Source organism: Saccopteryx bilineata, chromosome 4 (assembly GCF_036850765.1).
Source record: "Saccopteryx bilineata isolate mSacBil1 chromosome 4, mSacBil1_pri_phased_curated, whole genome shotgun sequence".
Lineage (NCBI taxonomy): Eukaryota > Metazoa > Chordata > Mammalia > Chiroptera > Emballonuridae > Saccopteryx > Saccopteryx bilineata.
The window spans coordinates 12,152,499-12,165,475 of NC_089493.1; the positions used below are offsets into that span (position 1 = coordinate 12,152,499).

The window sequence follows — 12,977 nt, forward strand, 5'->3', positions numbered from 1 at the left end:
CCGAGACAAGCGTCAAGAGTGAGTCTTAGGCTGATGTAACAGGGAATCTGGTCATTTTTTAAAAATAAAACATCGTTGAGACTTAAATATAAATAAAACGGAAATAATGTAAGTTATTTATTCTTTCTCTGCGGACCGGTACCGGTTGCGGCCCGGAGGTTGGGGACCACTGCTCTAACCAACCAAGCTATCCAGCCAGAACTTACTTATTTTAGATCATAGTGCTATTAATTGATGTAGTCAATTTTTCCCTCAGATATTTTTCCAAAAATGTTTTCAAGCCATGTGCTTCAAAGGTGCTTTAAAAGGATGATGCTACGATTTTATTGCAATAGAAAGAAATGATTTGTTGATACAACAGGGATGAAGTTCAGGTTAATTATCCTGAATGAAAGAAGCAAAACAAAAAGCACACACTATATGACTCCATTTATATAACGCTAGAAAGCCCGGCGGTCATACGAAATGACCACTGTTCTAGATATTATAAATTGTAATTAAAATGATTTGTGCAAAGGTGTCTGCTAATTCAAACTGAATTACCCAGGGCAGGCGGCGAGGACGCCCCTTTGCTTACTGCCCCACGGGGTTTCCCCCTTCTACTTGCTTAATTGCTTAAAGTAGAGTGCAATGAAGAAAACCACTGGCGTACATTTCTTAAGAGCCACCGCTAGCTCAATAAATGTGATTTAAATAATAAAATGTTAATTCACATGTCAAAGATCTCTTTGTACACAACATTTCTTGTGTAGATCTTTCCATCATTTTTAAGCTCGCCTTGCAGAGGACCATCAATTATTTTTAATTTTACGTCCGTTCTTTCATGAACTCTTGAACAGGCAACATAAAGTTGACCGTGTCCAAATGCAGGCTCAGGTAAAAAATTGCCAACACGCTTAAGCGTTTGGCCCTGAGACTTATTGATGGTCATAGCAAAGGCAAGTTTTACAGGAAATTGTCTACGTCTCAATTGAAACAGCAACCGTTTGAGATGGAGCCAAATCAATTCTTAGAATGACATGTATTTCACTTTTAGAGGAGCCAGTCAAAGACTTAGCTATTATGACATTATTTTTCAATTGGAGAACCTCTAGTCTTGTACCATTGCAAAGACCCCTTCTGGTGTTAAGATTTCTTAACAGCATAATAATTGCTCCAATCTTTAACCTCAATTTGTGAGGTGGCATGCCAGAAGGCGGGACTATTTGAATGCCGTGGCAACTTCACCCCATTGGCTAGTACTGTTACGCAAGCAACCAATAAGCTATCGGCGACAGACAGACACTTAAGCCACATATAATAAAGATATTAGAAGCTGATAACTAATCTATAGTAAAAGAGACAGTGGTTACTTGGGGGCCAGGGTACAGAAAAGGGGAGGGAAGAATGACAAAGGGACACGTGGAAACTGTTGGGTACAATATGTTCATTTTCCTGATTGTGATGATAGTTTCATGAGTGGATATATATGTTATGTTATAGTCAACTACCTCTTCTTGGGAAGTTAATTTGTCTTAAGTAAGATTGAGTATAGAATGAAATTACAATGAAATGATACTCCCTGATTATCAGAACTCAGGATACAAACTGACACATTAAAACTTTAAATGTCTCCTGACCAAGCAGTGGCCGGTGGATAGAATGTCGAACTGGGATGCGGAGGATTAAAGTAATGATTCCAGTATGATGTAATAAGTGCTTTAATACAGGCATGTGCGAGGTATAGTAGGATCAGAGGACTTTCTGGAAGTCAAGGGAAACAGCTGGTGTGGCTGGAGCAGAGAATTCAGGGAGATAAAGCCATGTGGGCAGTTTGTCCAAATCACAGAGTTTCTTAAGCCAGGAGTGGGAAGCCACTGAAGGATCTGAAATAGAGTAAGGTTTGTGTCAATATTTAAAGAGCCTTCCCAGTGTAAGCTGCATGCAGGTGGGACTGTCTCTCATGGTTATCATTCAGGTGCTTGATACATAGTAACACTTCATTTGTTAAGTGAAAGGAAAGCTGATGAGATTCACATGTTTGAGGCCACTGACAGCACTGTGAATGGGATATACTGAGACTGGAATCAGGAGACCAGAAGTCTCCAGACCAGGGCACATGAAAGCATGAGGGCTTGAACTGAGCGGCCATGATGGGGAAATGTAGAGTACATACACAGCAAGTATTTGAGGACTGATTGGAACACGGTGAGGTGGGAGAGTTGGGAGGAAAGAATGCAGAATGATTTCCAGACACCAAGCTTTATAAGTTTATTGGATAGACATCAACTATTAGAAAGGCCAAATCAAATAAGACATGGCCCTGTCATTGAGACATTTATAGGGTATTGGTAAAGATGTATGATTAGGTGAACTGTTGTGATACTGTGTAAAAGACACCATGTATGATAGAGGCACATAGCGGAGCTCAGAGGAGAGACAAGGACTTCTAAATTAGTTGGACAGTAGGGAATGCTTCCTGGAGAATATGGTCATTGGGTTTTGAAGGACGACAGGCATCTTACAAAGTTAAAGTTTAGGATGTACCAAATATCAAGTGGAGTTATCAAAATAGGAAATACAACAAATCTTCATAGCCAAATCACACATGGCTTCAAACCAGAACCTCCATTCTGACTCCCAGGCATTGATCTTTTCAGTTTATGATGCTTGCTATAGATCACATGCTCAACAGGTCGGGAGGCCTAATGAAATGATGGGTATTAATTCAACATTACCAAGTATTGTCAGTGTCCTAGGTGATGATTTAACAGTGAACAACAACAACAAAATAATAATAAGGTCCTTTGGCTAGCATATATCCTAGTAAGCAATCACTGCACTGTAGGAAGTTTACTCATGTCCCTCCAAAATTCAAGCCCACCAAGAATGAAAGAACTTATTTTGAAATATGGTCTTTGCCAATGTAATTAGTTAAACATCTCAAAATGAAATCACCCTGGCGTAAGTTGGGAGTGGTATTGTATCAGAGTAGAGCACACAGAAGAGACACAGAAGGAAGAAAGCCATGTTAAGACACTGGTAGAGATTGAAGTGATGTGGTCACAAGCCAGCTACTGCTAGAAGCCACCAGAAGCTGGAAAGCAAGAAAGAAGTCTTCCCTAGGGACTTTGGAGCATGACCCAGCTGACACTTTGGGTTCAGACATTGGGCCTGAAGAATAGTGAGAAAATTAATTTCTGTTGTAAGTCACCAAGTTGGTGATAAATTGCTACAGCAGCCCTAGGACATGAATACAATATTTTTTTTTTTCTGAATGACTAATGCACTAATGTAGTTAAAAAATCAAGAGTAAAACAGTATACAGTGGAAAGTCTCTCCCACCGGGTACCCTATTTACCTAGCACCTTTCCCACCTCAAACAAGTGACCTCTTGACAGCAACATGGCCGCTGGGCAAAACATTTCCTGGAGGGGTTCCATAATATTACAGGCACCTGCTTTTCCTCCCTCTGGGCTAGTCCTCTATCTATCCTCAGGGCTCTGCTCTAGACCCTCTTCTCAATCTCTTCCCCCCTCCCTGGAGATTTTAGTAACACCTGTGGTGTCAGTTACCTTTTCTATGTCAACAACTCGCAGTTTTACAACCAAACCAGCCTCCTGCTCTCCAGACCATTGATATATACACACCTATCTCCAACCATTACTCAAACGTAATTACTTAACCTGATTTCAAGGTGCAAGATCTGCTCCTGTTCTACGCCTTCAGCTTCATCAAACTCCTCCCCCCTCCATTCACTGAGCTTTTCAAATCCCTCAGCTGACACTCTTCGCTGGACCACATACTCTAGTATCAAGGTGTCTGGATTTGGATCTAAGCCCAGAACCTTGAACACTGCTGTTCACACCTCTCTGTGCATCAGTTTCCCCATGTGTAAAATAGGGATCATAATGCCTGCATCAAACGTTGCTCTGTTAAATTTATTAATATATGCAAAGCTCTTAGAAGGGTGTCCTAGATAAGCCCTATATAAATATTAACTATCATTTTTACACAAGTGCAAAGTATCGGGCGAATGCAATGATGCCTGTTTCTTAATGAGGCTTTCAATGGGGGTGGATGAGGCAGATAATAATAACTATAATCAGATATGTTAAGTAGTAAGTACAAAGTAAAGTAGGAAACAGAACATAGAACCCTGGAAGCCCTTAAGAATCCATAGCAATGGGTGGGAAGTGAAGATCCTCCTGACCGGAGGCGGCGCTGCAGCACCCCCTCCCCCCCCAAGAACAGCAATGGGAGGACGCGCTACAAAGGTCACGTGTCCCCCGCTTTTACAACCCTGGCGTTCACTCGTTCTTTGTCCCACGTGACTCTCATCCTCCGAGGTGATTGGTCTATGCGGGACACGTGGCCCGGGTGGCTCGAAGTGGGGCGGGCCTGGGGGGCGAAGGGGTGGGGCGAAGGGGTGGGGCGGGGGGGCGGAGCAGTAGGGGGTGGTCCAGCGCGGGGGCAGTTGGCTCCAGACAAATAACCATGGAGTCCATCTTCCACGAAAAAGTGAGTGTCCGCGTTCGGGGGCTACCTGTGCTCCGCGCGGTGGCGAACGTGAGGCGCGACATCGCCACCTCCCAGAGGGCTGGGTGGGGCCCACGTCGTTCCCATCCCGATCTCGCCAGCGGGAGGGGCTTCTCCGGGACGGGGGCTGCACCGAAGCCCCCACCGCACGCTCCGCCAATGAGGCCCGTGCCCGCGATGCCCAGAAAGCCCGGGGCCTGAGACGTCTCGGCAGCCGGGAGGGAGGGCAGGGCCGGGGGCGCCGCGAGGCACCGGAGAGGGGGTGGCACCGAGTGCTTTGCCTCTGCGCTTCCCCTCCACTCTCCGTGGGGTTCCTTCGCCGCCGCTCTCCGTGGGTTCTAGCCAGGCACGTCCCGGACACCTCCCTCGATCCTTCCCAACTCTCCCAGCCCTGCCCCCGGCGGAACGAACTTTTCCTTCTCCCGGCCCCTGCGTTCTGGAGTGGAACCTCCCATACGCTTAGCCCCCTCGGGTTGTATTCGGGGCGTTCTGCACCAGGACCAGGTCCGTGAGCCTCTCGAGTGCAGGGAGCTCGGCTCCAAACCGTGGAGGGCCTGACATTTAGGGATGTAAAGTAGGAAATTCTGTGCGTCCCTAAACGGTGTCGTCACAGGAGTTTTTGTTACGAAATGGGGGTTTCGTTGCGTTTGGTAGCCTTATCTTTCCGGATTAGGAAACCAGCTTTCTTATTAGGTGTTAGGGCTGGACTGGAGTAATAGTGTTGTGGTCAGTCTAGCCTGTTCTGTTTCCATTCCCTGCAGACCACGCACTTGAAAAGATGCTGTCTGTGGCATGTGGAGAAACTCGTCTTTTCTCATATACAGTGATCAAGCCATTTGGGTGTGAGAGAAACCTTCCTCAGGACAACTTTGGCACAGGATACCTGGTTTCATAATAGTTCCATGTTTTGAAAGGGTTGCTGGTGAGGCGCTTATTTAGTAGGAGAAAACGGGTTTGTTTTTTAAAATACTTATAAATGATCATTTATCTAATTAAAGAGATTCACACACATGACCATTAAAGCAATCAAAGACTCAAGGGGCACAGCATAAATCCAAACAAATTGTTAAATGGAATGCTTTTCTTTCTTTTTCTCTTTTTTTATTTTTTAGAAAGAGATAGGAGGGTAGAGAGATGAGAAGCATCAACTTGTAGTTGCATCACTTCAGTTATTCATTGATTACTTCTCATACATGCCTTGACTGGGGGCTACATCTGAACCAGTGACCCCTTGCTCAAGCCAGTGACTTTGGGGCTTAAGCCAGTGAGCAAGGAATGTACCTCAGCGTCCCAGGTCGACATTCTATCCATTACCCCATGACTGGTCAGGCTGGAATTCTTTTCTTTATAAAACATTTCAGAAAGTTTTGGCAACAGAATTGAACAATTTTTATGTGTGAGAAGGAAGGACTCAGTGGTATAGATATCACGAATCTTTACTTGAGTGACATGATATATGAAACTTGGATGAGAAATTTTAGTGGCTTGGCTAGGAAGATTGGATAAAGGAACCTGTGTGTATATATTTTTATTACTAATTTTCAGAAACTTTAGTATACGTTTTCCATATCATGTCTTGAGAACTATACAATGTATATATATTTAAAATGTATTAGTTGATTTTAGAGAGAGAGAGGAAAGGAGAGAGGCAGACAGAAACATTGATTCGTTCCTGTATGTGCCCTGACCTGGGATCAAACCTACAGCCTTTGACTAGTAGGATAATGCCCTAACCCTGTGGTGGGCAAATTCATTAGTCAGCAAAGCCAAATATCAATAGTACAATGATTGAAATTTTTTTTGAGAGCCAGATTTGTTCAACTATATAGATTGGTACATTGTTATTAACTTAATTAGGGTACTCCTAAGCAGGCCTTTGCTAAACACTCAAGGGGCTCAAGAGCTGCATGTGGCTCCCTGCGGTTTGCCGACCAAGGCAGCCATCCAGCCAGGATACAATGTATATTTTAACAATGTTGACTGTTACCTATTTTAGATAGATTTCAGTGAAGGTAACTACTAAACCATGGGATTAAAAGAAGCTGGGTGAGCCCTGGCCAGGTAGATCAGTTGGTTAGAACATCATCCTGATATACCAGGGTTGCGAGTTCAATCTCTGGTCAGGACACATACAAAAATCAACCAATAACTGCATAAATGAGTGTAACAAAAAAACAATTTCTCTCTCTCTAAAAATTAAGTAAAAAGGACAAAAATAGTTTAAAAAGAAGCTGGATGCTGATAATTGAGAGGTCACTCTGAATTAGCAGCATGTTTGTAGGCTTTAGGAGTGTATTTTCCCTTATAAACTTATATGTACTTAGCAAATGAAGGCTCTTGAATTAAAGTTTTTCAGGCATATTTCAAGAGTATGGAAAGCACCCACAATCATAGGGCCCACTGTTAATCTCATCACAGTCCCTTCTGGGAATATTTGAGCTTACTTAATATTAAGGTGACCAACATTTTTACAATGAAAAGGAGGACAAAAATAAATTGAAGAAAACAATATTGTAAATAAAAGAAACACTCATTGCAATAATAACACACTATTGTATGATAAATGCATAATAAAAACATTTGTAATATTTTATATTGTAATTATGCTTACATGCCTATTAATTTTTAATAATTGTAAGAAAAAAGTACTCATTTAGTAAAACTAAATATCAAATAAAACCACTAATTTGGAGTGATATTCAGATATATTTATCATTTTCTAATTAAAAAACGTGTTTTATGCAACTATTTAATCAAAATGTGTTATTAATAGATATGGTTTGAGGTTAGATTTCCACTTTGAAACTCGAATTTTGGGAAAATATTTGTAAATAAAATTATACGTATTTGGAAATTATTAAATAGATAATAAATTAATAAAACGTGAATTGTGCTTACCTGTCTGTGATTGAGGATTCACTGAGAAAGAAATAATCATGAGTCTACAATATCATATATGCCATGTTGTGTTGCTCTCTCAAGGTCTCCTTTGCAAAGCGCATGCATCTCATAATCGCCTCTCGCCGCACTGTACTGATCCTTGACAAACCATCATGTCAAATACAAACACGTCACATCATGTGCAATAGATCGACTGCATTCATCCAATACAGGCATTTACAGATTAGTCTTTCAATATCAAAAAGGAGGACATGTAGGAGGACACTCTTTGAGGGAGGACGGAACTTAAAAAGAAGGACTATCCTCCCTAAAGGAGGACAATTGGTCACCTTATTAATACGCCACTTTCCAACATACTTCCTTCCCATCACCACATGTATTTAACCCTTGCTAGGTCCTAGTTTTGGAGAGCCAGAGAACCAACTCTGGCTCTAAGGAGGCTATGTATGGTGGGATACCTGCTTACAAAGGGGCCTGCAGCCACTTCCCCTTGGAATGTTGGTTTCCCCATATTTAGAGTTGTCACTTTGAGTGTCCTTTTATTAAGTTAAAGTGTAAACTCAACAAATTAGTTACTGAGATATCCCTAGTACCTAAAATAGTGCCTGGCACATAGTAGGTACTCAATATTTTAATAAATTGAATTCTTTGAACATCTAAGATGTCTGTGGTGCTGTTTATCTAAACAATTTTTCTGTAAATGTGTTAGGCCTTTCAGGTCGTATATGTTCTCATATTCTTGTTTATGTGTGTTCCCCAATCATCAGAAGAAATAAAAACCATTCTTAGCTCCTGGTGCAGGTTGAATTTGGCTCAAGAGCTGAAGTTTACCAATCCCTAACTTCAACCATAATGTTAAATAGCCACTAACTGCTGTTTTGTTTGGTTTTTGTTTTTAGTTCTGCTGTCTCCGTTTTGTCATTTTTGTTGTCACTTTTCTTGCTGACTGCTCTTGGTGAGGCCACTGTGCCATTTGAATTGGTCCTTTTATGTAATGTAAACAGAACGGTAACCAGACTTGTTGGGGTTCTATTTCAAACTAGTGGAAATACTGAGAAGGTGCTGAACATTGGCTCTATGACATCCATATGCCCTTTTGTAAAGATGCTTCCTAGCCATCTTCAGGATATCTGAGGGTTGGCAGTAACCAAATTCCGCATCAGTGGCTTGAAGAAGAGGTACTAACAGATTTGAAGCCTCCACCTGGGTTTGGAGCCCGGCTTTGCCGGTTACCACTTGTGTGAGCCTGGGTCAGTCACTTACTCTGTCTGCTCCAGCCTCCTCTGGAGTGAGGGTAACACAGCGTCTGCCTCGGAGTCAGGAGCACTTCGAGTGCAAGCTGGCACACTACAGTAGAAGTGCTGGCCATTGTTCCTCAGATGCTGTGTTTGCTGAACCTCATAACCTTCTGATCACTCGGATGAGAGGAAGGTAGGCGAATGTGATCACCATCACACTGCTTGGTGGATTGGGTGGCCTCCGCTGGCCCATTCCAAGGCACACCCTGAGGTTTACGCCTGGCTTCTGTTGTAGTCAGAATTTGAATTTTATAGTTTCTGGTTGGTCCCACAGACCCTGAAGGCAGTGGGGGAATGATTTGGTGGTGTTTGCATTTGTGGTTTTATAAAATATCTTGGTAAACTGAAGATACAGTTTATTCATCCTCTGATCCCAAGACAATAAAGTTGGGCTTGAAATCATGGAATTTCAATACTTCTAAACTTTTACTATAGCAAAATGAACTTCTGTTTGGCTTTGGTTCAGCTTGATGAGGAAGTGGCTGGGAATAGTTTGCAGGGAATCAGGGATACATAATCTTTTTTGTTTTTATTGATTTGAGAGAGAGAGAGAGAATGGAGAGAGAGAGAGAAGCATTAACTCTTTGTCCCACTTGGTTGTTCCATTTAGTTTACACTCATTGATTGCTTCCCCTGTGTGCCTTAACTGAGGATCTAACCCACAGCCTTGGTGTGCTGGGCTGACCCTCTATCTACTGAACCACTTGGCCAGGGCCAGGGATGCAGAATCTTAAGAGGGGCCATTGTATACTTTTTTTTTTTTTTTGGTCCTTGTAGAATTTGATTTATCTTTTGACTTTAAAAAGTGATTTTAAATTTGGACTGGATTGTTTATTTTTTTCTAAGATTTTATTTATTCATTTCAGAGAAGGGGGGGGAGAGAGAGAGAGAGAGAGAGAAAAGGGGGGAGGAGCAGGAAGCATTAATTCCCATATGTGCCTTGACCAGGCAAGCCCAGGGTTTCGAACTAGCGACCTCAGCGTTCCAGGCCGACACTTTATCCACTGAGCCACTACAGGGCAGGCTAGACTAGACTGTTGTTCTTTCCTTCCATTAAGTCGTATTAGAAGTACAGAACAATATTGTTTCTTATAGCAATACGGTTTTACCTAGACAAGGTTTGATTTCAAGTACTTATTTTTTGTTTTTAAATCAAACGTATGATTGTCACTATTTTTTTTTTGCTTTGATCATTCCTTCTGAAGATTTTTTTTTACTGATTTTAATTTGTTGTGTGATTGTCACTATTTCTATATATAGTATTAAATATGGTAACTATAGTTTGAGAGCCCCAAACTAAGGCATGTAGCCTTACAGCAGGATAGAAAGTAAATTAAATACAACACATATAGGGGCACACAAATCTGTAAGAGTCCTGCTCAAAGAATTCTCACAAAGTAAACACGTGTAAATAATACTGAGATCAAGTAACTTATTACCCTACATTCTCTATGCCCCCTTTATGCCTTTTTCCACCTGACTCTACCCCCTGCAGGGCTAATCCCTATCCTGAATTCTAACATCATCAACTAGTTTTTCCTGTTTTTAAACTTTTGTAAATGGAACCATATAGTATGTACTCTTTTGAATCTGTCTTCTTTTGATTAACATTAATTCATTCATATTGTTGCAGGTAGTTGTAGTTAATTCATTCTCATTGTTATGTGGGCTATTCCTTTGTGTATGGGCATTTCCGTAGTTTTCAGTTTGAGAGCCATTACGAATAAGTAGTGCTTTTTAAAACCATTCTTATACATATTTTTTGATGAACATATGTTTGTTTGCATTCTGTAAATCATGAAATTGCTAGATCATAGAGTGTGTATGTTAAGCTTTAGTAAGGACTGCAGATAGTTTTCCAAAGTGGTTATACTAAGTTACACTTTCACTGATAATAAATAATAGCTCTGCTGTCTCTAGCCTTCTAACATTTTAGCGATTTGGAGAGAGTGGAGTAGTAACATATTTGTGGTTTTAATATATAGTACATATCCTAATGGTAATGAAGTTGAGCAACTTTTTTGTATTTTTTAGCCATTTGGTTCTCCTCTTGTGAATGCTTATTTGCCATGTCATTTTTCAGTAGAATAAGTATAAGTAGGACATCTGTATATCCTTCAGTTCGTGTTATGGCATTCAGTGGGAGTTCTCTGGTGCTAGGAGTACAGTCGAAGGGAAAGGAAGTGGAGACAAGTCCTCTTCCACCATCATACCAGGTTATAAAGATAAGTTTATCTCAGCCCCCGTCTCAGGCTGGCTGTCTCAGTGCTGCCTTCCTATTCCATTATATATGTACTTTTTGCATCTTTTTTCAGCAGTGAATTTTCTTCCTAGAATATCAATTCATCAGGAAGAAGATGTGTCTTGCAGGTGTTCTTTGGGGTCACTATCTATTGTGTAACATAGCTCAGAACAAATTGCAGGATTTCAGACAGGCTGGTTTATGGAATAGATATTACTGGGGAAAGGGGGAACTTAGAGGGCCAGGATTAGCAGAAGACTGCCTTCTTGTCTGCCATCCTCTCACAGAGAGACAAACCCCGGCTGTTTGTTCACAGAAGGGATCTCATTCACCTGTGAATCTCTCTCTGTAAGACAAGCTTGGGAAAGCAACATTGTTTGAGGAAGAGGAATGAAAAACAGGCTTCTCGGTGCCAGGCAGTCTGGACATAGGCTTTGGTTATCATATGTGTGAGAAAGCCAGCTGCCCAGCACCTGAAGACCCTGGGGCCATGGGAAGTTGTACTGTGCCCTCCCCATAACAGGAAGTCTGGTCCTATTGGGAGCTGAGCTTGAATGCGGTACCCCTCTGTCATTTTGTCCAGAAGTGAGCTTCAGGGATGCTTTCTGGACAGTCTTGCTCATTGCACCATAGTGTGTATATATCTTCAGAGTTCCCTGAAGGAACTCAACTAGGGATTAAAATTCCCTTTCACCATTAATCATTTGCCATGGAATCTCTAAATATGAATTTATTTTAGGCACTGAAAATGAAGGAGGCTAAATGCTTTTATAGAGTGATTTTTAGTAAAATATTTGTTTAATATAAATTGTTCTTAAGTATTGGATCATATACTTAAATTATTGTAGACTCATTAATGGTGGAATTGTAAAATGAATGTTAAGGAAAATGCTGCACCTTATGTTAGTCCTGTTGGTCTAAATAAAAAAGTTCAGTTTTGACAGTGTTAAGTTAATAATTAAGTTGCTTTCTAAGGAAAAACTGTACAGATCTGTTTAACAAATCACATTTGAATATTTTCTTTTGGAAATAACAGCAAGAAGGCTCACTTTGTGCTCAGCATTGCTTGAATAATCTATTGCAAGGAGAATATTTTAGCCCCGTGGAATTATCTTCGATTGCACATCAGCTAGATGAAGAAGAGAGGATGAGAATGGCCGAAGGAGGAGTTACTAGTGAAGACTATCGCACATTTTTACAGGTACTAATTTTAAACTCACCAAACTGCATTGTTATTTTTTTTTATGTGGGTATTACAAAGAAAAAAATGTGGATATTGTTTAGAAAAGAACAAACCATTCTTCTTATCAGGATCTGACTTGTTAATTATAGCTCTGCTCTTGACTTTGTAAATGGAAACGCACAAGATGTCATTTTAAATATGCCCACTAATGACAGTTTCTCTTTCGCTCTCCACCCGCAACCCCCGCCTCAACTACCTATCCAAATTAAACAGCAGCCTTCTGGAAATATGGACGACAGTGGTTTTTTCTCTATTCAAGTAAGTAGTCACAAGCAAGTACTAAGTGTTGTTTTTGTCCCGGCTCAGGGTCTGGTTGATAGGAATATCTTTTTGCAGCATTTTATAGTCACTAGAATGACATGACCTTCGAAAGTCCCTCCAATAGATTGTGTCTGAGTATAAGAGGATACTCTGGAGTACTGAATTTTTATATAGATAGACATGAAAATTAGGATTGTAGAATCTTCATTTTAGAGTAGGGCTTTTTGAAAGATTCGATTTGTATCTGGATACTAATAACTTTAATTCCAATAAATCACAGTCTTTTCAACTTATTATCCCTTGTGTAAATTTAGAAAATACATCACCTCACTACCTTCCCTTTAAAGTAGCTTATTGGGACTGGATTCTTATGCTTTTTCTTGTTTTGTTTTTGTTTGTTTGTTTGTGTGTGTGTGTGTTGTGTGTGTGTTGTGTGTGTGTTTAAACATATGCACCCATAGAATTCAAAGGAAGCTGTATAACTTGTGAGATTCTTTTATCTGTGGGTCTTTTG

The 12,977-nt window shown here is 40.9% G+C and overlaps 1 protein-coding gene across 3 annotated transcripts in view; it reads left to right on the top strand.

Moving 5' to 3' along the window:
* Positions 1-4,435: 4,435 nt before the first annotated feature.
* Positions 4,436-12,977, top strand: part of ATXN3 (ataxin 3) — a 39,321-nt gene continuing 30,779 nt past the window's right edge. The window contains exons 1-4 of one of the 3 annotated variants that reach the window (XM_066273847.1): positions 4,446-4,500; positions 5,280-5,470; positions 11,996-12,160; positions 12,416-12,460. In XM_066273847.1, the coding sequence (XP_066129944.1) occupies positions 12,107-12,160; positions 12,416-12,460 (99 nt within the window). In that variant the 5' untranslated portion in view covers positions 4,446-4,500; positions 5,280-5,470; positions 11,996-12,106. Of the gene's footprint in view, positions 4,501-5,279; positions 5,471-11,995; positions 12,161-12,415; positions 12,461-12,977 lie in introns of all 3 variants that reach the window. The other 2 variants (XM_066273846.1, XM_066273845.1) reach the window with 2 other exon arrangements.